Source organism: Lytechinus pictus, chromosome 3 (assembly GCF_037042905.1).
Source record: "Lytechinus pictus isolate F3 Inbred chromosome 3, Lp3.0, whole genome shotgun sequence".
NCBI classification, from domain to species: Eukaryota; Metazoa; Echinodermata; class Echinoidea; order Temnopleuroida; family Toxopneustidae; genus Lytechinus; species Lytechinus pictus.
In genome coordinates this window covers 61,997,049-62,023,752 of record NC_087247.1, presented here as the reverse complement: position 1 = coordinate 62,023,752, position 26,704 = coordinate 61,997,049, and the positions used below count along the sequence as shown (strand labels likewise).

Below are 26,704 nucleotides of genomic sequence, written 5' to 3'. Positions count from 1 at the left end.
GCATTTTTGTGTCTTTCGCGCATGTTGAATAGCTGTAGTTTATCAGCAAAAACTTTGCAAAAACTATGCAAAAATTGTTTTAAGACTTCAAATGTCTCAAGACTGGTGTATCAATTGTGTTCTGTTGCTATTTGGTACACAAATGCCAGCTTTCAACACTTTACTAATGCTATCAAATGACATAATATGCAATATTGAGAAATTACTAGTTTTTGTTTAATTTACCTTTCAAACCTGAGTCTCCTTTCTCTTGGCTGTGATCTTAATCCAAGAGGTGAGGCAGGGGTAGCTGGAAGAGCTCTGGTACCTTGTATCATAGTACTAAAGATATTCACTGCTACCAAGAGAACACATAGTAAGATGGGTCCAATGATAGCACCCTCTAATCCATAGCAGTAGATCCCTCCAGCAACAGCTAAGCCAGTCAAGTAGGGGTGACCACCTCTGCACAATAACAAATAATGCAATTTTCAATACAATCTCTCATTAAAAAAAACAAAAAAAAAACATATTAATATACAAAGAAGCCCATGTATGTAGAACAAGAGCATAAATGCATAATTATTGAGATTTTAATGGATTTTTATCAAAGGAAAAACATAGTGTGCTTGCTGTCCTTGACCTTGTTGAACACATCGAATCATTGAAACTTACAGCGAACTCCAGTTTTTTAACAGGAAAATCAAGTTATTATTTTTTTACATTTTCTACTGATACTTGCATGTAAGTAATCATGATATCACAACTGTATTATAGATCTGCTTGAAGAATACAGATTATTAGCAATCAAAGAAGTATAACACACAACTAACCCTTTGATATCACTGTAGATAGCAGTATCCACAACATACATTGGAAGCATCTGAACAACAAACAGCATAACAGCTAACACCTTTTCACCATGGACTAATAGTTCAATGACCCCTGGTACAGCTGCCCAGTAAGTTCCAACAAATGGGATAGCACCAAAGAGAGCAGCCAAGGCTGAAAATAACAATAATAACTAAAAAAGGTTACATACTGGCTACAAGTATTATTTAACATTGAAATATCACATTAAATGTTGTGAAGTTTGTTTCTCAAAAAGAAAAAAAAATCTATAAAAAACATGTTAATATTACCAGATGTAAACATGGCATCATTTCAATATAACGAGAGAATCACAAGACAAAATGAAGGGGATAAATAGAGTAAATAAGACCAAAATAGTTTTCTTGAATGTAGACTCTTAACATTTTCTAGAATTCATGCCTAACAATAAATTCAGATCTTTGAATACAAGCCAAGTAATTTTTTAGCTTACCTGATGGTACATATACAATCTGTAATCCAAAGATGGTATGAGTAAGCCATGTATATAGACCATAGAATGTAGACATCTTAATTGAAGCACCAAATACACCTCTAACAGAGAAAAAAAACAAATAACAAGCAAATTACTATTTGAAATTGCAAAGTTGATTAGCATGTTTCTACACAATCCTTTCATCAATTCATATCTATATATACTGGTGAAAAATGTTTAATATCTTTGACATTTTGACATTTGAAGTAAAGTGAACTCAATACAATTAATATTCAAATATGACAATACAAATTGGGTCTATTGATGTTCCAAGGTGACCCAACATCATGAGCATACAGCTGATAAGGGCATCCAATTGTCCTTTTTACAAGAACTGTTGTAAACTACGGTATGATATATTAAATTTGTGTCATAGCTATTTGTGTATTTTATCTTGATTTTATATGTTTTTAATGGACATAAATAAACTCAAATTTGAGAAATATATTTTTTTCCCACTTCATTTCAATCAATTTGTTCTTAATGACGAAAGGAGGGAACTCCATGGCATTAGATATCTGAAGAATCAATGCTAATGACATTTTTATATATTTTTTTTTCAAAATTACAATGATCTGTTTAATTTCTTTTTTATACAATACATTTGGTTTGAAGGGTTTCATTCTCTTTCAATGGTTTCATTTTGTTAACTTTGTCAAGGAAACTGTTACATCTGTGAGATGTCTCTCATATCTCACACAAGAATACAAACACACATTCATATAAAAGGAGGTTCATCAGGTAATCAAATTCAGAATTCTTATAAAATATATGTCATGTAGAAACTAAATATGATAATCAAATTGCTAACCTGATAGAATTTTCTACAGCCTGGCCATACTTGTTGGATGTAGAATCATTGACAGGTGTAAGACTAGAGATCCATTTCATTGGAAGATATTGTTTATCACTAAAACTCAACAAGTAGAATAATGTTGTCATGAACACAACCTATATAAATACAAAAATAACATTCAGTTTCAAATCATACATTTTATACTCCAAATGAATACATAATATTTACCATTTATTTTTTCTAAAATAGTTTGTAAAATTTATAGAGAATCAATAAGTCTTGCATTCCACTTTATGAGAATATTTCATCACCAAATTGCACTACACATTCATTTTAAAAGGTTGATGAAAATAAGTGTTGATACATCATGTTTACTTAATTCAACAACTAAAATTACTATAATCCTATATCAAATATTTTCTCTTTATACAACTAGGTTATTCAAAATAAGAGTTCAAATATTTTAGCTATCAAGTCACAAATCATCCTGTGTGTACTAAATGATAAAGAATTATCTAACTTTCAATTGTATTCCACCATAATTTTATTTGTACATTTTTTTCTTTGTTATATACATTTATGCTATTGTTATTATCAATAACACATGAAAAACTATGTGATATTCTCAATATATGTTACATATATCTAATTAGAAAACAAACTTACAAATGAGATAACAAAATTGAGAATGGCTGTTCCTCCTTCGAGAATCATGTAGAGAATTGTAGTCAAAAGAGATGCAATCAGATTCATATTTCCTTTCAACACTAGCCATACAGACTCTAGGATCTATGGGTAAAATGGAATAATTTTATACATCAAATTAGGAGATATTCATTTCCTTCACATAAAACAAGAACATTTAATAGAATAATCATGTTCCAAAAATAACTAGTGCACTCAATGATTTTATTGTTTTCAGAAAATTGTTTATTCCTCACAAAAGATTCAAAAACATGTTCATGCCTTTTGAAATATATTTTTGTCTACAGGTCTATCAATTCAAATCAGATATGTGATTCAGTAAATAATGTGCTAATTGCTTTCATAAAACTCAAATATTGGAATTACAAATTATCACATTCATTTACTGAAAACTGAAAGTTCATTTACTCATGAAAAAAACATGAAACAGTTTTAAGTTTTACATCATATAATATGACACAAGGATTTTCTTATACAAGAGAGAACGAGTGCATGATTCCATTGGTCACTATATTACTGTTCTGCTTGTCATAATGCTGTTAAAACCACTATCAGTCAGCATAGCAGCTCTACCTCTTTTAAAAAATCTTGTTAGAATAGTGGACCTACTTACTGATTTCACAGTCTCTATGTTCTCTTGAAATGCTGTCATAAAACCAGAGAGGTCGATACCATCCACTTTTCCAAGCATGTCATATACACTGTCCATTGATAGATTAACATTGCTTCTCAGAGATAATGATTCATGAGAATCAATCAAAGGAGAGTCTTCTTCTGTTCCATTCTATAACATCAATAGATACAGTATCAAACTTTAATGATACCTGTACAATCATGAAAGAAGTTCAGTATTGCTAGATTATATTTAGAATTCAACTTTTTATCTCAACACATTATATATTATATAAAAATATTTGGCTATCTACTGCAGCCTTATACTATCGATGTGACCTGATTTGACCTTTCTAGGAACACATGTACACATGTTCCTTTAACTTCAATCACAATTTTCTGACTTGACCAAGGGAGGTGAAAGGTTACATGTGAAGAAAACAAAATTCAATTAGAAATTTGACAGAGAAATAACAACACCTATGATGAAGCATGAAATAGCACTGGTGACAAATATAAACCACCTTTCATTGACAGATATAAATGAGTAGAAAGACTAACAATAAAAATATGTCACAAGAAAAAAAAATGGTACAACAATCTATTGATATTAAGATATCAAACAAGTTTCCAACATCTTCTAGATAAACCCTGTGGTTTCTCATTAAACATATAAGATCCTACTTTCAATTTTCTTATTGCACAATTAGATAAATGCACTGAAAAAGAAATGTAAAAAAAAAAAAATCAAAATTCATTTACTCTTTGATGTTTGAATATTGTTTATTTGTGGGGAAATCACTTTTAAATTCTGGCTTTCAACGATCTGATCCCATACTGTAATGCTGGGAATTGATTCTGCTTAATAAATATGCATGCTCATCTCAATAATAACTGCTAACTAATCTTATACTGCAATGCAATTCAATATTGACTATGTTACATATAGATGCTAAGACTAATAAATATCTTCCTAAAAATGTGTATGTGGTAAAAAAACAACAGAGAATGTTATTACCTTTATGACCCATTGCACATAAAGCTGATCCCAAATCTCCAGAACCTGCTTTTCTATATTCTCATTGTCACCACCAATGGTGTTGCGTATCTGTGAATAAAACAAAACAGATGACGCTCACATATTTTAAAAATTAAGCTTTAAAAGCTTGGCAGTAAATACCTTAGCAAATACATTATGAACAGGCTAAAAATTCTAGAGCCCCTTCACTTTCTACTATGTCAGACCTTATCCCACAAAAACAGGTCATAAGCAACTATTGCAACATTTATTCCATTTGCAAATATTTTTTAATGTGTTTGGCTGTAAACTGGAGACACACTTTTGACTGACTTTTCATGTCTCCTTTGACTTAAGTTTTTAAAAACATTATTTACGGAATGAAGTATAGCTCAAGATGATAAGAATATGATCAAACACCCTTTAATTCCAAGCCCATCCATAAAACATGTTGTGAATTGTTGCTAAAGTTGCTACTCTAAAATTTTAACCCATTCTAGCGTTATCTGTGACTAATCTGGGAATATTAAAAACATAAAAAAAAATTGAAGAGAACTAGCTTTGTAGTGCAGGAGATGTTAATCATTGTGATGATTGGATGAAGATCAGAAGTGATAGAAAAGTTGTTTCACGATTTTAGCAAATGTGAAACGTTTCAGATGCGAAGTGGCTATACTTCATCAGGCAATGTTGACAGAGTACTGCTACAGGTGCATTTTAAAGCATTTGCTATATTCTGAGGGAAAGTCTGTGCAACAAGCCAATCAAATGCCTTGGTTGCGTCGGTTGGCGGGAGGGATATGGATGTGAGCAGCAGCACTCGAAACTCATGCACTGATGAAGGCTAGCAGCACAGCAGCCAAAATGTCACAACTTTCAGAAGTTTTCGGTTTGTCTACATTGTGAGACAACCGATTCATCTCTACTGATGAAGGTACAAATCCTTACCTGTTCAGCCAACCATTCTCGTCCATACAAATATGCATTGTTTAACATTGAACTCATTGCTTCATGCATTTCATCTGTTTCAGGAAGCCACCTGTTTGGAAGAAAAACAAACTACTGTATAGAAATCAAATGTCATTAACAAAACTACAGGGTATTGTTTGTTGTCCTTTTTTTCAATTCAACCAAAGCAGAACTGTTTATATCAGTCAACATAAGAATTGTAAACATAAAATTACAACATGTTTGAAGAAGAATAAATGGTGGGAGGCATTTGTACTAAGTCAATGATGCAAACATAAATTTAAAATCATACTTTGAAATAATGAATTTGAAATCAAATATCAATAGTAATTGATAAACTTTATTCCTATTTTGATCCATTTATCATACCATCTCTTAATCTGAGGGTTGTTGGTTCAAACTATATCACAGACAGGCATAAATTTCCTTCAGCAAGAATATTATTGTGTTGCACTAAACCCAAGTGAGGTAAATTGGTACCTGGCAGGGATGTATTCCTTGAAATGCAGTGCGCATAACAGCTGCTCCGCTAAAACCAGGGTAATTATGCTGCATAACTGTAGGGCACTTAATGCAGACTACTGATAAATTAAGTGCTATATAAGCAAGTGAATTAATATAATTATTATTATAATTCACTAATAAAAAGATATTGAAATACTTACTCTTGTAGTTCAGGATGCTGTGATACTGTATCATTTACAAGATCTCCCGTTACCTGTATCAAAGTCATACTCTCAGACTGGATCTTAAGGAATTAAAATTAAAAATAAATTGGGGAGAAATATATTAAATTTCAAGATTTATTGCTAAAATGTTGATTTCATTACCTTTTAACAATAATGATTCTTATCCACAGCAATGTGAAATTCATATACATAGCAGGGTGCTATATAACTTTTTAGAAGTACTTGCCCAGTCGGGCAAGTGAATTTCTAAATAGTTGGAAAATACTTGCCCGAAAATACATTTCACTCGCCATAAAAAACTCCTTCAAAATAATGTTTTACCGCTTCAAAAAAAAGTACTACGGTGTTATATACCATTGCCCCTTTCCCCTCTTTTAACGTGAACTATTGTGCTTTGTAATATTTTTTTTTCAAAGTTATTTTACCTCCTATGACCGAAATTGGTGTTAATATGCCATTTGATTAATTTTCTCTCTCATATATTTTCATGTGCTTTTGTATATGACTGTGACACAAAATAAAAAGGGGAATCACTGAAAATAACTAAAGAAAGAAGGAAAGGAAGAAAGGAAGGAAGGAAGGAAGGAAGAAAGGAAGGAAGAAAGGAAGAAAGGAAGAAAGAAAGATAAAGGGAAGGTGAACGAATGGGTGAAGGAAAGAATGAAGGAGAGAAAGAAAAAAAAGGAAAGAAAAGAGATGAATGGAGAAGAAAAAAAGAATAAAGGAAAGAAAAAAAAAGGTTTCCTCCATTCTTTGAAATTAATAAAGAAAAAGGGAAAGAAAAGAACAGGAAAGGAAGCAAAAATTAATTATGGGTGAAAGAAAGAATTGAAAGAAATGAAAAAGGGGGAAAAGTAAGAAAAAGGGATGAAAGAGAAAATGAAGAAAAAAGGTTTCCTTCATTTTTTGAAAGAAAAGAAAAGAAAGAAATAAAGAAAGAAAGGGGGAAAACAGGATCAAGGAAGGAAGGAAATAGCAAAAAAGCAAAGAAAGAATTTGGAAAAAGAGAAGGAAAGAAGAAAATAAAGAATGAAAGAAAGGATGAAACTTTAGTGGAAGGAAAGAATGAAGTGAAGGGAAAATTAAAAAAAAAATAATAATGGAAGAAGGAAAGAAAGAACAAAAAGAAAAAGGAGACGAAGGGAGAAGGAAGTGAAGACAATTTTGAGGAAAAATAAAATGAAGAAGTTAAAAAAAAAGGAAAATACATGTAAGAAAACGAAGGAAAGAAAGAAAAATGAACAGAGAGAGAGAGAAAAAAAAGATCAGGAAAGAAAGCTAGGAAAGATTGAAACGAAAGATAGATGGAACAAAAAAAGGCAAGCGGGAAAGATAGAAAAAAGGATGAAGAAAGGATAGAAAAAAGGATGAAGAAAGGATAGAGAAGAAGGAAGGAAAGAAGGTAGCAAGTAAGGATTAAAGAAGGAAGGAAAAGAAAGTAAGAGAGCTCAAATTTGAAACAAAACAAAAATGCAATCATCTAACAAAAATCTTGCTGATATTTTGATTTTTTTTTTTTTTTTTTATTGTTGGAAAATAAATGTTTTAGAAATGAATAAAATTTCACAGAGAAACATTGACAAACATCAAATGAACCATCACGGCATCGTGGACTTGCATGCATCTTTCTTCCCACTACACCGATCACAACAACACTCAAAATAACGGCTGAAACTAGTTATGAAAACTCAATAACTTGCTCCTCCGATCACATCACCAAATCAGTAATATGAGAATCCATATAAGTATAAAAAGATTCCCGCCGATTTTGTGATTATTTTGTTGGAAAAACTATTTTTCATGTGAGCTTGTTCACTTTGATTCGGAGTTTGATCGGGGATAGTACGGGTGTGCACAGCAGCATGGAGATCCATGCATGCCTGCCACACAGGCTGGAGGCTGGGCGCACCAGCCACATGTATGCTGACTCTGTGTGCATGGTGTGTGTGTTTTTGTGTGTAGATCACAAAAAATGTTGCAAACTGGCTTGCAATTTGAATTGATTTGTTTGATCTCTCTCTCTTCTGTATTTTTGCATGTGAAGTATGGGGAAACTTTGTAAAATTTCATTTCACAGTGAGAATTTTGCTTGCCCGATTCGGGCAAGTAGTTTTTGTCTTTACTTCAAAACACTTGCCCGACTCTAACTTTTACTTGCCCCGGGCAATCAGGAAGGCGCTTAGGTCGCACCCTGCATGGCATTCAAATGCTTTTAGTATTTATGAGATATAATTGTATATACACTTGCATTTAAAGACAATTTGAATATGACAATATTCAGGACAAAAATGTATATCATCATTATTGAACTACTGTTCACAATCTTGACAGCCGACAGCCTTTTCACATTATTATAGCATAGAAAAGTACAGTAGATGACCCTACCAGCATAATGTTGATGTTATCTGTAATACCTGATTACACACAAAGTACTACTAAGCATGTATCATAAAAATCCATACCACAATGGAACGAATCCTGTGTGTATACCTGCATATCATGTCAGATTAATAAAATGTGTGTGTCCTTTTATTACTCTCAGATTTTTGTGTCTTTGTTTATGAATACCATCCAAGACTGTTTTTACTCTTTAGTGATTTTATCGGTTATTTTTCTTGAATGAAGATTAAGTGAACAAAACAATAGATTTTTATTCACATGCACCTTTTAAGATTAAATTGAAATATCAATGGCAATTTACACTTATATTAAAAAATGTCAATGAAAATCTGATAACTTAGTGAATGTTAAATGATTTTTTTTTTTTTTTTTTTTTTTTTTTTTGGTAGAGTGGGTTTTATAGAAGCAAGTGATAAATATTTTAAAGCCAGAAATTGTATGCCAAGTTCACAACTGGGGCCTGTTGTATAAAACTTTTTACCTGAGAAAACTCTGGTAAAAATTGAAACTAAGGTTAGTCTGATTTCTGCCATTGACTTTAACACAGGGCAAAAACTCCGGTAAAAACAACCTGAGTTTTCTCAGGTAAAAAGTTTTATGCAACGGGCCCCTGGGGTTCTTTTGCTAAATTTTGTGTTTATAATGCAATAATACCAGTATAACTATCAGCCCATCAGAAGCACACATTCTGGACTATCATTCAGGTTGCTGAAGATTTACACTTACATAATTCTTTTGTATGTGCCAGGTCCCAGTTTGCAGATACCAGAAATGATCCCCATATCAAGAGAATCCCACTGCAGAATTACTTTAAAAAAGGTTCCCTAAAATTGCAGCACCGACTTGAAATAAAAGTTAGACTTGCCACAAAGAAAGACTAATTATCATATTTCCTAAATATTTCAGCATAGGCCTACATTCAAACTTTAACAAAATACAGTTTTTAAAGTTGAATTAAGAAGACGATTCCAAATATTGAGATATTTACATTAATAGCAACCTTACAACCCCCCAAACACTAATAGGTGATTCGACCCCCCATTTTCTTTTTTCAAAATAGTGAATTTGAACGATTTATCCCTACCCATTTTCCCTGAGTTCGCTCCTGCAATGCCTACCGAGACGGGTGTTCTTTGAGTGTGACGTCACCGGGGGGTATTCGGTCCCGGTGTAGTAATCAAGGCAGTGCCGTTTTGTGTACTATGCACGTACTCCTTCATATGGAATAACTGCAGTTGAAGTTGTATCTGCGAGCCATAGAACTTGCAAAGAGGAAATGATTAAAATATTTGTGGCCGTACTATTATTCCAAATATGTGAATTCCCTCAGAATGATACCATAGACCCTAAAGGAATAATTTCAAGGTGAATAATATGAAATTTGATCGAGATCTTCTCACCAGTCGATAACGTAGCAGACGTGTTATTATGACATATTTATCCGCGTGTGACGCGGCTCTTGCAAAAAAACACAGTTGGTTGCGGAATTGCTTTGTGCCGACCGGCAGCCCGCTCCGGCGCAGCTAGCTGTCGAGCTACCGTACCGTTCTTGTTGTCTTCAACCATAGAGATGTATACTAATTACTATATATCTTTCTGTCTTCAACTCACTTCCGAATTGCGTTTGTATGTGTGACGGTGACCCCTAGCGTAATTAAATATAGAAAACAACTCAGAAGGCCGAGAAAGAATACTATACGTTTGGTTCAAGATTGTTCTGTGGAATGAGCTATGAGTGGAAATGATCCAGAGGATATAAAAGTGGAGTCAAAGACAAAAGAAAAGAAGAAACAAGTGGAATGCCTCTGGCCGTCTCACCTGCATCACGCGATTCAATATAGCAGCAGTGCTGATTTTGAAAACTACTATAACTCGCACAAGATGTTCAGTGATACTTGGTTACTCTTATTTCCACGTTTTATGAACTAGACCAATACACTTATAGAGATATGATGGCAATTCAACAAATACCCCCAACGTGGCCAAAGTTCTTTGACCTTACATGACCTTTGACCTTGATCATGTGACCTGAAACTCGCACAGGATGTTCAGTGATACTTGATTACTCTTATGTCCAAGTTTTATGAACTAGACCAACACACTTTCAAATTTATGGCTGTAATTCAACAAATACCCCAATTTGGCCAAAGTTCATTGACCCTAAATGACCTTTGACCTTGATCATGTGACCTGAAACTTGCACAGGGTGTTCAGTAATACTTGATTACTATTATGGCCAAGTTTCATGAATCAGATCCATAAACTTTCAAAGTTATGATGGTAATTCAACAGATACCCCCAATTCGGCCAAAGTTCATTGACCCTAAATGACCTTTGACCTTGGTCATGTGACGTGAAACTCATGCAGGATGTTTAGTGATACTTGATTAACCTTATGTATAAGTTTCATGAACTAGGTCCATATATTTTCTAAGTTATGATGACATTTCAAAAACTTAACCTTAGGTTAAGATTTTGATGTTGATTCCCCCAACATGGTCTAAGTTCATTGACCCTAAATGACCTTTGACCTCGGTCATGTGACATGAAACTCAGGCAGGATGTTCAGTAATACTTGATTAACCTTATGGCCAAGTTTCATGAACTAGGTCCATATACTTTCTAAGTTATGCTGTCATTTCAAAAACTTAACCTCAGGTTAAGATTTGGTGTTGACGCCGCCGTCGCCGCCGCCGTCGCCGTCGGAAAAGCGGCGCCTATAGTCTCACTCTGCTATGCAGGTGAGACAAAAACGCCAGGGGATCGCTGCACGGCCATGAACTAAGTCGACATACCAGACCATAACAGTACACTCAATGCCTGGGTGTTGTGTGTACTAGTATTATGCGTTCAGCGTGCGCTGAGCTAGCCGCCGGAATTACTTTCCAGCTACTCACTTGATTGAACATCGTGATAAAATAAATGAGAAATAGTGAAAATATCATTCAATAACTCACTGTTTGCTATCTTACATCATGATTGAAGAGTTCATGGTGGTTATTCATACTGTTTTTTATACAGGGAAAGTAAAGATTTGTACATATCAGTCCTATTTATTTGATTTGAGTTGCTTTGAAAAAAAATTGTAAAATATCTTTCTCTCTCTGCATAGCATTTCTGTATGACATTCAGGCACCTCTTATACTAAATTCCCCCCGGTGACGTCACACTCCGAGTGACTTTTCTGTACACTCGTCTCTCGGGCTCTGACAGGTGGCTAATTTCATAGACTTTCAAAGCAAAATATCGAGAAGGCAGAGGATTATTGTGACATGCTATGTGTTTGAACAACTTATATATACTATATATTGTATGTAGAACCTATATTTATGGAAACTCACCCCCTTCTTAATTCAACTTTAAACAAATGACATTATTTGATCAAAAGAATAAATTACCTGAACAGCCATCATGACAGTGAGTGATATCATTGCTATAAACATTGCCAGAATGATGAAGACACTGATCACCATATCAAGAGAATTCTTTAACCATCCAATAACCTACAACGGAAGAAAGGAGAGAATGCACAGATGATGATTTAAACTGAGTGAAAAGCTTTAGCTTCAGAAGTTATCAGTAATTCATTAAAATCCGGAACAAACAAAAAGAACACTAAACAAATGAGAAATTGATATTAATAATAAACTTAAATCCTTTCCTAAAATGCTGTAAAAATAATTCAAAATATTACAACGGAATACCCTCATCATATGACTGATAAACATACCTTGCCATTCCCAGCAAAGAAAAAACATGCAATTTTCTAGACTAAGCAAATTATAATCAAAGTTTGATAATATGCACAGTATATAATAGATCAACATACTTTGCGATCACCAGCTAGGAAAAGACTGCCCAGTCCTCTGATGTAAGAAGGAATGAGGGCATCCATTCTTCCAGTGATAGCTTCATTGGCACTCTTATATCTGTATTTCACCTGAATTTAAAAGAAAAGGTCAGAAATAAATGTAAGTCTATCATGATTCAATCAGTTACTGCAAACAAATCTACAAAATAAATACATTCTTCCAACATAGATTAATTAAATTCATAACATTTTCTGTCCCATTCAAAATTTTCCTTTATCATTTTTTCTGATCTACATGTAGGTTTTCAAATTAGTCAAGTTTTCATTTGGTGTAATGTGTGTTCTTGATAACTTCTTTCTTTTTATCATGATAATGTACAGTTGTGCTCAAAAGTTAGTGAACCCCAACACAAAATACACTCCTTCATACTGAGTGTTGAATGTAGACAACAACACTACAAATTTCGGCAAGTCAAGAGAAACAAACTTTATTGAATGTAATATTTTACACCTAACTGCACAATTAAATATAAAACATGGCAGAATTAAAACACTTTGAATATGTTCATTTTTTGGTGGGGTTCACTAGCTTTTGTGCACCACTGTATGTTTCAAGTGACCTTTTTCTAGCTTTACCTGATCCCATGCTCCGATATGCTGCATAACCTTCTTGATCAGCCAAAAACCAAGAAAGATTGGAACAAGCTTGAAGATGAGACCCATATGAATCCACAGCCTCAACACCACACAGGCCCAGATGACACCATAGATGTAGCGTACACTCTGCCCACTGACTTCCTCTGACTCTGATCTGACTCTTCTACGTCGAGAGCCTCCGCCTCCTCCTGTCTGGGGGGTAGAGGTTGCTGTGGGGATGTTAAGGGGAGGGACATCCAGACGGGCAGGGCGCCCAATGTCAGCATCGTCAGTACCTGCTTCAGGGGGTGATGAAGTGCTTTGTTCAGTAGTCTCTGACTGATCTCTAGTCGAAGATGAATCCAGGTCACTACTGGACATGCTCTCTGTATGAAAGAGCAGAAAATATACAAATTAATCTTTCTTGTAAAAACAAGGCAAACGCCAAGCGTTGTCTCGCCTGCATATTGCAGTCATGAAGAGACTGCATGTCAAATCTGAAGGGTAACATTTAAGAAACTTTGACAGCTTTTCTATTGTACCATTGGCAAATTTGTGTGAATATTATAAATGGTGCCAAGAACAGTTTTTAAAGAATAAACAAGTAAAATACAAAATCTGGTTCAGGTATAGAGAGTACTGAGTTCTGAAGTAAAATGTTAGTGTTAAAAAGTATAAAATTATAAAGTTCATGTCACTAGAGGAACAAAGTAGTTTGAAAGTTCATTGACCTTTGACCTTAATCAAATTCAACTCACATTCGAACCTGACCTGCACCTTCAAGAGATGGACCTCTGTTACAAGTTTGGCGATCCCACCTCGAAGCTATAGAAAGTTATTGTGTGTACAAAATAGCACAGTGCCAGTCATGGAAAGTTCATTGACCTTTGACCTTAATCAAATTCAACTCACATTTGAACTTGACCTGCACCTTCAAGAGATGGACCTCTTGTATGAATTTGGCAATCCTACCTCGAAGATATAAAAAGTTATGATGTGTACAACACAGCACAGTGCCAGTCATGGAAAGTTCATTGACCTTTGACCTTAATCAAATTCAACTCACATTCGAACTTGACCTGCACCTTCAAAAGATGGACCTCTTGTATGAATTTGGCAATCCTACCTCGAAGATTTAGAAAGTTATGATGTGTACAGCACAGCACAGTGCCAGTCATGGAAAGTTCATTGACCTTTGACCTTATTCAAATTCGGCTCACATTTGAACTTGACCTGCACCTTCAAGAGATGGACCTGTTATGAATTTGGCAATCCTACCTCGAAGCTATAGAAAGTTATTGTGTGTACAACACAGCACAGTGCCAGTCATGGAAAGTTCATTGACCTTTGACCTTATTCACATTCGACTCATATTCGAACTTGACCTGTGCCTTCAGGAGATGGACCTCTGTTATGAATTTGGCGATCCCACCTCGAAGCTATAGAAAGTTATTGTGTGTACAACACAGCACAGTGCCAGTCATGGAAAGTTCATTGACCTTTGACCTTATTCACATTCGACTCATATTCGAACTTGACCTGTGCCTTCAGGAGATGGACCTCTGGTATGAATTTGGTGATCCCACCTCGAAGCTATAGAAAGTTATTGTGTGTACAACACAGCACAGTGCCAGTCATGGAAAGTTCATTGACCTTTGACCTTATTCACATTCGACTCATATTCGAACTTGACCTGTGCCTTCAGGAGATGGACCTCTGGTATGAATTTGGTGATCCCACCTCGAAGCTATAGAAAGTTATTGTGTGTACAACACAGCACAGTGCCAGTCATGGAAAGTTCATTGACCTTTGACCTTATTCACATTTCGACTCATATTCGAACTTGACCTGTGCCTTCAGGAGATGGACCTCTGGTATGAATTTGGTGATCCCACCTCGAAGATATAGAAAGTTATTGGGTGTACAACACAATTGTTGACGACGACAACGCCGACATAGTGATACCTATGTCTCGCTCCGCTACGCAGGCGAGACAAAAATCAACCTTACCTTCAACCACTTTAAATCAATGATGCTACCTAACTTGATATTATATTTACAATTTGATTAGGTAATCCATTTGGCAGTTCATACAGAAAACTAAACTAGAATTAGTGACTCTTATAAACAAAAAGAATTAATCAGGTAGAAGAAATCACTTTAAACATTTTATCAAAGTTATCTTAAGATATTCCACTGCTTTATCAATGAATACATACCTGCCAACCTTTGAAAACTAAAAATAGTAATCCTTTTTTATGTGGACTATGAGGGAGCGTACACCGAACTGAGGGAGCGAAGCGACCGAGCGGGGATGGGTGTGGGAGGGGGTATCCCCCCTCCCACGGTACGGAGCTCTTGGTACTTTCAACATGGAGGAATGCCCTTTTCCTTCACTTTAAACTCATTTTTCAACACTTATGCAACCCCTCCTCCACAAAAAAACAAACCAAAACAAGGACTAAAAGCTAAAAAATTCCTCTGATGAAATAGACCCTTGAGGAGAAAAATTAATTCATACATAATTACACTTAACGCTCTCAGATTTTCCACCTCACCTTTACTGATCGCACAAAGTCTACCCATCAGGCCTCAAGCACTAAGGCATGAGGACGTTGCCTGTTTAGCTTTTTTGAGTAGCTCCTTGGAGTGCACAGTAGAATGGCATGGCTTGTTCCTCGATTGCAGGTCCATTCTTCTTGTCAAATAGACCAAAAGCTTCAGTCTCTGTATTTTGGTTGTTCCGCTGAACTGCGTTGGCTCCACTCACCAATACATAGACTGAAGAGTTGTTGGCCCGTACGTACAGTCAACGTATGAGCAGTAACGTTAGATCTAACATTCGGCGGAAACCTGATTTTCTGATCGTTTTTTGGACATAGAATGTCACATTATAAAAAAAATTACATAAAGTTTACGAAAAATATATATAAAATTCAGAAATATTGTACCTTAGACCGCAGTTACCGCTATTTCCTTTCAAATGATGAGCAAAACAGAGTCATCTTCGATCCTTTCGTTGGTCAACGTAAGTTGCCATCTTGGATGACGTCATCATCCTTATAGACATATTTACCAGTCGCTATATATCGCGATTTGTGCCGCTGCTTTGCGCTTGTAGATGCTTGTAGATGTGCGTTCGGGATATCGAAAATTTTAATCGGAAAGCCTTGATAAAAGCACTAGTTGAATGTAGAGGGCAAACGTTGGAATTACAAATCGGCTGCGCTGTTAGACTTGAAGTCCAGTCATCGTAGACATTTTATATATAATAGTCAGAATATCAGAAAATCGTAATTTTGTGACATAAAAAGCTTAAGGCGTAATTTAAAACAAAAATCGTAATAATTATACCAAAATCGTAGTAGTTGGCAGGTATGTGAATAGAATACTCCAATTTACAGAATAGATTTGTTTAACATAGCTAGCTTCTGAAATAAAAGCTGTTATCAAGAACCTAAATACACGTAGGGCCTGGGACAAAAATTGAAAACTCATACATTTGAGCTTTGTGGATAAATAACGTCAATAACATAGCCCTGAAACAAAAATTTAGGAAAATATATTTTACCCCTTGCAATCTGTTCTTTGCGATGAGTTGTATAACCAAGGGCAACCAGGATAACAAAGAGGAAGAAGATAGGGATACGATACCAGCCAGCAACGGTCGAGAGATGTAGAAGTAGAAGAATCCAGACTGGTACCGACAAGGTTGTTAGTAGAGAACGAGACTGCGGTGTCCACCAGAAGATCAAAGCTAACATGTAGGCAATAATGATTGTCCATACCTGAGAGAAAAACAAATACAAATCATATTAAGCATTTAACCAAACTTATATTCAACAAACTGTTGAAACACCCAAAGTGTATTTAATTCTTAAGATATACAATCAAAGAGATGTTTTAAGTGCCTTGTTGTTATACATCAGTTCCAGATGTTTAGATTTCTGTCCCCTTCCTGAAAAAAAAAATGGGTACAATGTGAAACTTTGTACACAAAATCAAATGGACATGCTGCCTGGAGATGGAAATTAATTGAATACTTCAGGGGCGGTATTCTGAAAAGGTTGCGATCTCATCTACATCACAGTCTCAAATTGGCATTTTAAACATGTTCATATATTTTTTCTATCTTTTCTAGCTTTACAACGTATATTGAGCATGTAAATTTCTAATAATTTAACAATCCAGCGCACTAATAGATGTATGCATGAATGTATTCTGAAAATATTTTCTTTTATCTTATCTTCCATGGTATGTATTATAGGTCTATTTATTATTTACAATGGCAAGACCTACATGTACAACCAAGAAATTTAAATCTGATAAAAGTGGAAACTATTAAAGGACTTTTCCAATTTATAATTGTGCACATGGATCTATGCATTATTTACACCATTCTAACAGGTGATTAATCAGCTACAGATATCAGCTGATTTTCCACTCATCAGTACCGGTACTCATTACCAAATCTTGGTGTGCTATTTTACAAAGCTTTTAGCAGAAAATAGTGTTTGGACAAAATTTGTAAATGCCTCTACCTCTTCACAATACTTTACTCTGCACTACTGCGAAGTACTAGTATAACAAATATGACCTTGAGTTTAATTGAATGGGATAGTGGTGTAGCATTTTCCTTTATGTAGACGTTAACCTTAAGCCTTTAACACATTTCTAGTGTTTTTAAAAGAACATTTGCTCCAACAAAAGTGCTGACAGTTTGAAAGCAAGCACATTGAATCCCCAATTTTTAATGTACACACCTTTTTAGTACATATCTGTACCTTTCTCTACAACCATGCAAAATTTTGTGAAAATGACCTGGATTTTGAATAAAGTGCAGCATTTATTATTGTACTTCTTAAATTTGTTATACAGGCCTACATTTCGATTTTTTTTTAATAGAACTTTTGTCGTCTTTTACAACTTATTTTTGAAATTGAAGGTGCTTGCTGCTACTCTTTAAAGGTCAAGTCCACCCCAGAAAAATGTTGATTCAAATAAATAGAGAAATATCAAACTAGCATAATGCTGAAAATTTCATTAAAATTGGATGTAAAATAAGAAAGTTATATTAAAGTTTTGCTTATTTTTCACAAAACAGTGATATGCACAACTCAATGACATGCAAATGAGACAGTCGATGATGTCCCTCACTCACTATTGTTTGAATTATACAATATTTTTACAGATTTCACACAGGGGCGTAACAGGGGTCGATGGCCAGGGGGGGGCAAGAGCCAAAAATTTCCTGGTCATATCATGGTATGAACAGGATTTTTTTTTATGATTGTGACCCGAGCATTAGGGCGAAGCATATTGCGTGATAAGTAAAAAAAGAAGGGGCACAGCATGGTGCACGCAGCAAAAAGCTACTTAATATAAGTCCAGAGCGAACGAAGCGAGCGAGAAAAAAAATCACAATTTCATGAGAATCAAAGTTTGATTTTGACATGGTATTAAGAAAATAACGTCATATCTTACATCTTCCTTTTCTTTCATCTTTTCTTTTTTGTTCTCGGTTGTAGAACTTTTGGGGCGGATCGGGTCCAGGGGCAATGGAGGCACCAGGGGCCCGTTTCTCAACACCGTCATAAGTCTAACTTCTTGACTAAATCGGAGATAGTGAGCTACTTGTCCGCTAACCGTTTCACGAAGCCCTCTTTACCAAGATCGGGTACAACAACCTCACTAAATATTTATGACACTTCCAAACCTGACATAACTTCTTTCTTAATGACGTAGTGGCATCACGTGGGTAGACTATGACATGCAAAATTATAATCTTACGTAATCAATCATAGAGGTTGAAATTACATCACAAAACAAGTGGGTTAATGCATTCAATGATAATTGTAATACAAAGAAACTATAAAAACTATTGGTAAAACACCACAAAACCATTCATTTTGAAATAGTAAAATGATTTAATCGATAAATATTCTACCACGTCAGGCCATCCATAACTGAACTCGTATTTGTTGTTTTCAGACCCCTATTAACAGCTGGATAAATTCTATCTCTAATTTATGCATATAATTTGTCAAATATCGTATGTTTCGGTATCAATGGTTAAAAATGTTTCGTTGAACTACATTTTGATGACGTTCGGAATCGTAAAAGACTGCATAATTATCATCATTTTACAAAGAAAACCGTTATGGTTTACTTTCGTAAACTATTAAAATTGGATATCCCGGGGGTACCCAATCTCAACGTCCACAAGTGATTTTTTAGTCATGAAATGAATTATTCATAATTTAATTTTGCCTCCGACGAAGATTCTGCTAGGATCGAAAGCTTAGGCCCCTTTTTGACTTTATAATTTAATTTTCTCTGCAATTGAATGCTCAAGTCTTCATGGTCTAAGTATGTATGATGCATAATTCACCTGTGCTATTATTTTGAAAAGATTTATTTCCCAATTTATCACAATATTTGTAATTTTGTCATAATTTTTTTTAATTTTAATATTATGCTATTTTGTGACTAAGGCTACGTCTCGTCTGCTCTTTTTCCCGATAGTATCGATATCTAGGTATTCTAGTTAGGAAGCCTCCGAGAAACAGGTTTAGTAAGATTGGAACTCCGTGGTTGGTGGATAAAGATATGACTAACATGTCCATGTGTTGAGAAACGGGCCCCAGGATTTTTAAACTCGGGGGAGGCAAAAAAACATGGGGGAGGGGGGGGGGCAACACACAGATATTTTGCCTATTTCTCAAAATGGAGCAAGAAGCGTGAGCTAATTTTTATATAGACCCTACTTACTAACTTGAAAAGGGACCTGTTAAGGACTAGTTATTTGCATTGGGTCATAAAGATGATAGGCCTATCTCATCAAGTAAATAATGCGAGCTCGAAGTGCGAGCTGAAAATATTTGATATCCGGAGATGATAACTGGACGTTCTAAACACTTTTTGTAATCATGAACTGGATGGCTATCTAATCAATCTAAACAATTGATGTGAGCGCACAGCGCGAGCTGAAAATTTTTGATTTATGAAAATTATGAATACGCAGGAAGTGTTTCTCGCTAAAACGAATAATGAAATCTCTTAATCGCGAGGCATATTGACTTGAACATTGGAATTTTAAGCCCCATGTGAACAGATAATTTACTTATCTTAGTCAACAGTTTAATACTGCGATCACGTAGCGCGAGCGAAATTTTGAATTTTATATAATGACCTGAAAGACTTATGTTCGTGAAAAAAATTGTTGGGATCTAACAGTGAATTGATGAGAATATTTAAAAATTTAAAGAACAAAAAAACTGTTTTGGAACACTTTGCAGCTTTAGTACGATGCTTATAAATGACATTTTATATTCTTTTATTTTTCAAAATTTCAGGGTGGGGCCAACTTTGCAGCTTTAGTACGATGCTTATAAATGACATTTTATATTCTTTTATTTTTCAAAATTTCAGGGTGGGGCCAACTCACTGGGGACAAATGCCCCCCCCCCCCGTGCCTTCCCCTTGGTGCCGCCACTGGTCTGGGGCAGAGCCCCAGGAACCTCCTGATATTTAAAACAAGTGGAATGCCTCTGGCTGTCTCACCTGCATCACGCGATTCGTTATAGCAGCAGTGCTGACTTTGAAAAATTACTATAAAATAATTATTCACAAAAAACACCATTCATATAATGATACAATACTACGTTCATTGACATTTGACCTTGATCATGTGACCTAAAACTTGTCAGTGATACTTGATTACCCCTATATCCACATTTTATACACTATATCTATGAACTTTGAAAGTTATGACAGCAATCTAATAATTCCTCTAAAATGGCCAAAGTTCAATGACCTTAAATGACCTTTGACTTTGGTCATGTGACCTGAAACTCCCAAGAGATGTTCAGTGATACTTGATGACTCTTATGTCCAAGTTTCATGAACTAGGTCCATATATTTTCTAAGTTATGCTGTCATTTAAAAAACTTAACCTTCGTTAAGATTTGGTGTTGATGCCGCCGCCGCCGTCGGAAAAGCGGCGCCTATAATCTCACTCTGCTATGCAGCTGAGACAAAAATTGCAGATGGCTACTGCTTTAAATTTGAACTAGGTCTAGTCTATAATGTAAAATTTGGTGAAATTTAGATGGATTTTGACTGAAGAATAGAGGCATAAACTCAACATTGTGATAGACCAAAAGCTTCTGTCTGTTATGTTGGTTGTTCCGCTGAACTCCGTTGGCTCCACTCACCAAATACAAGAGAAATTCTTTAAAAAATTAAAAATGTTTAAAAAAAACTCCTTGAAACAGACGGTTGCCAGCTGTCTACATTGTGATCTCGAGATCTTTGAAATGGGTGAACTTCAAAACTCGATAGCAAAAAAAATCAAGGATTCAAAGAACCTACGCTAATTTTTGCATTTAACTGGAATAGACCTTTGCTTTACTTAGATATAAATTTGGTGAAAATGACATGGATTTCATTTTAACTGTGGAACATACTAAAAGGGTGATGGCCGCATTATTTCTTGCCATTGGTAATTAATAAGGGGATTATAATCCATCTCCTTCCATCCATCCATTCACCTTTTTTTTTTTTTTCTTTAGATCTAGGGCTAGGCCCTAGGATGGGGGGTCGGGTGTCCGGACAGTTTATCTTTTGGAAGCCTTCTTTTTTGTCTTTGGATTACACTAAAAATATGAATTCAATACTTGTAATCATCTTCTATTTTGTTCTTTATAAAATTTCTTAACATTTTGTACCAAAAATTGATGAAACTTCGCTTGTAATTTTTTCCAAATGACTTTCTAAAATTGATCGTCCGGACACACAACTGGGTATAGGCTAAACCAAAAGCTTCGGTCTCTGTTATGTTGGTTGTTCAGCTGAACTCCGTTGGCTTCACTCACCAAATACAGAGACCGAAGTTCTAGCGCGATCTGTACAGGGGACTTAATGGCAATATGTTTATGTACTTAAGATCGGATAAAACGGGGAAGTGAATTTGCGCGACAGCCGAGGTAAGTCACTGTTTTTGTTCCTTTTAACTTGAGTTTTCTCCGTTTTTTGGCAATTACTGACAAGAGGGAATATCAATTTGCATTTTGGTCGCTTTAATTTTCAAAATTTTTATTCATTTAAGACAAAAATTGAAGAGCCCCGACGGGGGGATTTTGCATTGCAAGTCCCCTAATGGTGGCTGCACGCTAGCGAGCCGTCTGTGTACGAGGAAATTTTTTTTTTTTAAAAAGTTTAAAAACTCCTCGAAACGGACGGCTGCCAGCTGTCTAGGTATAGGCCTACTTTAATTCTTCTTTTTTTTCCCCCTTCCTTCTTTCAAGTTTCATTCATTCTTTTCCTCCCTTTCTTAATATTCTTTCTTTCGCTCATTATTTTTTATAATTTCTTCTTTCTTTAATTTCCTTTTTCCCCCTTTATTTTCAGAAAAATGTGCTAAAAATACAAATGAATATTGGGCTTTTTACAATCTTTTTCTTTGACTTGTTTAAATAAATGTTGCATCAAAACTTACCCACAAAGAACTGAAAATATTCAGGCCATTGTACAAAGAAGTAAAAAACAATTTTACAGCTGGAAATATGTAATCAAGGAACCAATAGACGACGTACGCTGCAGGTAATCCAGCTCCGACGGCGATCAGCATCTTAAATCGGCGAGAAATTAAACTTCCCAGCTGCTCCGAAGCAAAGTTCAGGAACGTCAACGGGATTGCGACCGCCCCGACCATCAGCGGAGTGCTGGAGTCCTCCAACCCCTGAAGCCAGCCGGCCGCGGTGCTATGAAGTGTGTATTTGAACGGGTACAAAACCGTGCCGCATAGCGTAGCCCACATCAAAGGTTTGATGAAGATTTCGAATACATAATAAACTGAAACAACAGCAGCTCCTAAGATAACTATCAGAATAAAAGTAGCAGCATTGTAAAAAGCCTGCTTGAGGTGCTTTTCATGGCCTTGGGGCACAAAGTTTAGCACACTATCCAGAGGAGATCGGTCCCCGGGAGTCGCCATCTTTCCGAGCAGCAAAATTCTTTGTTTACATTTCTCGTAGTCTGGGCATCCGAGACGTCTGTATTTTATAGCGTACCGTAAATGATACTAGTCATTTTTTCAGCTTCTCATCTATACTGTTTTTGTGTTATTTCATGCTCTGTATTGACAGTTAGTTATTGGTGTTAAATTGATATTCTTACACCTGCACAACGCCCAGCAGTAGAAAGGAATTTATGTCTTTTCTGGGGATTTATTAAACAATTTCTGACATTTTACTATCATCTCCAGTGTATAAGTTCATAGTTCATTTATTTCTTCCTTTCACAAAAACATTCATACATGGTAGTTCAATAAAAAATGATAATAAAATAAATAGCAAGATGAAAAAAATAGATAGTCAGCGCTAAACATACATTGAGGATGTTACATAAATCATATCATTTACAGAGTAGGATTCCAGAGACAAAAGTTACACAAAATTTCACATTTTGTAAGATCGAGAGACCTTAAAAAAGCTAGGCTTGTCAAGACAAGGTCCCCAATAAGGATAGCTAATAATATACTTCCGTGAAACGACCAATGTACAGAGACTGAAGCTTTTGGTGTAGCTAGCTGCACATAGCACCAATCTTATAATGATGCTGGTCCTTGGACAAAATCTCACCATGTAGTTAGCTATATGTTGCTACTTTTTGCCCAGGGGGCCACTTTCATTGACGAGTGGATACCATGCGTGACCATGAGGTTTCGAAAAGCACCCTAAACAAGTATTTTCCATGTTCTGAAAATGCACCCCTTAACAAGTATGGCGTGTGAAACCCTACCCTTAGAAGTATTGGAAACAATGAACGGTACCCTTGACAAGTATTCCCTGAATTGACCCCCTAAACAAGCGTCATGGACGTGATCGTGGACGTCCATGCCACATCACAGGTATCAGATACAGCTAGGAAATGCAATCAGAATTGTGATTCCAACATCAACATCAATCTTGAAGAAATAAAAGTATATGGTTCAACCCAAAATAATTATAACATGGTGGTCATGAACCACAAGTCTCGTCTGATAATAAAATGTGATCTTTTAACCCCTAAATGATCTTTGACCTTATCATCCTCAAGAACATGTGTGTAATTACCCAAACCTAAACACAATTGCTGCAGATATAAAAAAAATGACAGCAAATTGTACAAAATGTTGAAACAAGGCATAAAGGATGTTGTGCACTGCTTCGCCCACTTGTGACAGTAACCAGAAATATTGTGATTTGCGAGGGCACGCAACAGAATTGTATCAAAAGTTTATTATAAAATAACTGGGATTGAATAACATAAGAGTCTTGCACATAAACTTTTATGTTGATCTCAAAATGACCTTTGACCTTCATTTATACCATGTGACCTCTGAACACAATAACATGCAGGTTCAAAAGTGACCGACGGTTGCGGAGTTATGTCATAACAGTGACCTCAATATGACCTTTATGATCTCTGATTGCGCCATGATATGCAGGTCTCCTAGGTTCATCTACAACTTAAGTTTGGTGAAAAATGAATTATGGTTGCAGAGTTATGCGTCATAAAAGTCTTGCACGTAAACTGTAACGTTAACCTGAAAATGACCCTAAGTTGACCTTACCATGTGATCTCTGACTGCACCATGATATACAGGTCTCCTAAGTACATCTGCAACCCAAGTTTGGGTAAAAAAGTGACTTGCGGTTGCAGGGTTGTGTGTCATAAGAGTCTTACATATAATGTTGACATTTGGGAGAAAAATGAATTACGGTTGCGTAGTTATGTGTCATAAGTCTTGCACGTAAACTTAAGCGTTGACCTGAAAATGACCTATGACCTTACCATGTGACCTCCGACTGCAGCATAACGTGCAGGTCTCCTAACTACATCTACCATCCAAGTTTGGTTGAAAAGTGACTTACGGTTTTGGAGTTATTTGTCATAAGAGAGTCTTGCACATAAACTTAACGTTGACCTGAAAATGACCTCTGACTTTACCATATGACCTCTGACTGCAGCATTACATGCAGGTCCCCTAAGTACATCTACCAACCAAGTTTGGTTGAAAAGTAACTAAAACGGTTGCAGAGCTATTTGTCATGTTTGTGACGGACGGACGACATTTGGATCCCTTAGTCTCGCCTTCACCTCTGGTGGGGGAGACAAAAAAAAGGATGGGAAATGACCTCATATCATTTCACCCCATCATCCTCATTAGACACATGTGGTATTACGAAAGGATCATTTGTACCAAGTGTAAACATAATTGATGCAGATACAGAAATGAGAGCAGTCTGAACAAAAACTTGACCTTTTGATCCCTAGGTGACCTTTGACCCCACCCTCCTCAACATCACACATGTGGCATTACCCAATGATCATTTGAACCAAGTGTGATTGAAGTTGATGCAGAAATAGAGAAATGGGAACAAGTTGCACAAAAACTTCATAATAGGATGGACATGACCTCATACCATTTGATCCCTAGATGACCTTTGACCCTATCATTCTCATTGGTTCACATGTGGTATTACCCAAGGGTCATATGTACCAAGTATGAACATAATTGATGCAAAGCTAAAGAAATGAGAGCAAGTTGAACAAAAACTTTAACATTTAGTTTTTGTAACAGACCAACAAGAAAAGTGATTACTAGGTCCCTGCCGAACTTTGTTCAGGAGAACCAACAAAATAATTACAAACTGGCCCTTGAATATTCATAACAAAATGTAATTGGCATGAACATAAATAGGAAACATAGTGAAGAACATAATTATGAAATAATTAGGTCCTATAACGACTGATCAATCCCGGGGATCAATCTCTTATTCTCTTTTCACATTTCTTGAGCCATCATTCAAAGCAGGAGTATTATTATCAAGTGTGAATTACAGTGTACAAATAGGGTCCATCAGGCAAATGTACAACATGCATTCAAACAAATTGCGATCAATTTGAACCAAACATTCAATCAATATATTTAATCAATCATTCAATAAACTAATCAAAAATAAAAATAAAAAAAACATTCAATCAACCAATTTAAAAAAAAAATTCAATCAATCAATCATAAATTCATTCTAACATTCAATTTAACATTACGTCAAACCCCCGTTTGAGAACGTACCGCAGTTCAGATTGCAAACTGCGGTATTTCACCCCATTTTGCATACGAAAATCTAAAACATCATTTCCAAGCCCAGGGGGCCGTTTCATAAAGCTGTTCGTAAGTTAAGAGCGACTTAAAGAGTGACTGGTGATTATCGCCAATGGTGTGTACCATTTACCGCAATACAAGATCACCAGTCGCTCTTAACTTACGAACAGCTTTATGAAACACCCGCCTGATCAACCCCGCTTGGCCAGGTAATACCCGCTGTCTCAATTTCACCTCCACAGGCCAGATTATGAGCGTTGAGCCAAGGACGAAATGATAAACAACAGCTGTGCTATTACATAAGACTTCTCTGCCTGTAGTAGGACCTTCTGAATGAAATTATTGTATTCGATATTTAATCACGTTTTCAAAGGCATATTGTATTCAGAAATTCAATGTTAGTCCATTTTTAATTTCGAACGAAGAAAATCGACCTCGAAATAAGGAAAGTAAGCGAATAGAAATGACGGCATGCTTATCGGGTCCGCACTCAGCGCTGCGCATGAATCCCATCGTGTGTGGCCCCCTGCTGTGACTGTATATGCCGGGCTGTTGTGTTATCTTCGGACC

The 26,704-nt window shown here is 35.7% G+C and overlaps 1 protein-coding gene across 1 annotated transcript in view; it reads right to left on the bottom strand.

The window, feature by feature from the left end:
* The window catches only part of LOC129256846 (transmembrane protein 245-like), a 31,700-nt gene extending 8,529 nt beyond the window's left edge, over window positions 1–23,171 (bottom strand). The window contains exons 1-14 of the mRNA XM_054895039.2: window positions 22,481–23,171; window positions 16,553–16,769; window positions 12,982–13,367; window positions 12,364–12,474; window positions 11,933–12,037; window positions 6,111–6,193; window positions 5,425–5,515; window positions 4,477–4,566; window positions 3,460–3,630; window positions 2,808–2,930; window positions 2,157–2,296; window positions 1,304–1,404; window positions 813–984; window positions 226–444 (exon numbers count right to left, since the gene is read on the bottom strand). Of these exons, the coding sequence (XP_054751014.1) occupies window positions 226–444; window positions 813–984; window positions 1,304–1,404; window positions 2,157–2,296; window positions 2,808–2,930; window positions 3,460–3,630; window positions 4,477–4,566; window positions 5,425–5,515; window positions 6,111–6,193; window positions 11,933–12,037; window positions 12,364–12,474; window positions 12,982–13,367; window positions 16,553–16,769; window positions 22,481–22,978 (2,507 nt within the window). The 5' untranslated portion in view covers window positions 22,979–23,171. The remainder of the gene's footprint in view (window positions 1–225; window positions 445–812; window positions 985–1,303; window positions 1,405–2,156; window positions 2,297–2,807; window positions 2,931–3,459; window positions 3,631–4,476; window positions 4,567–5,424; window positions 5,516–6,110; window positions 6,194–11,932; window positions 12,038–12,363; window positions 12,475–12,981; window positions 13,368–16,552; window positions 16,770–22,480) is intronic.
* Window positions 23,172–26,704: the final 3,533 nt, after the last annotated feature.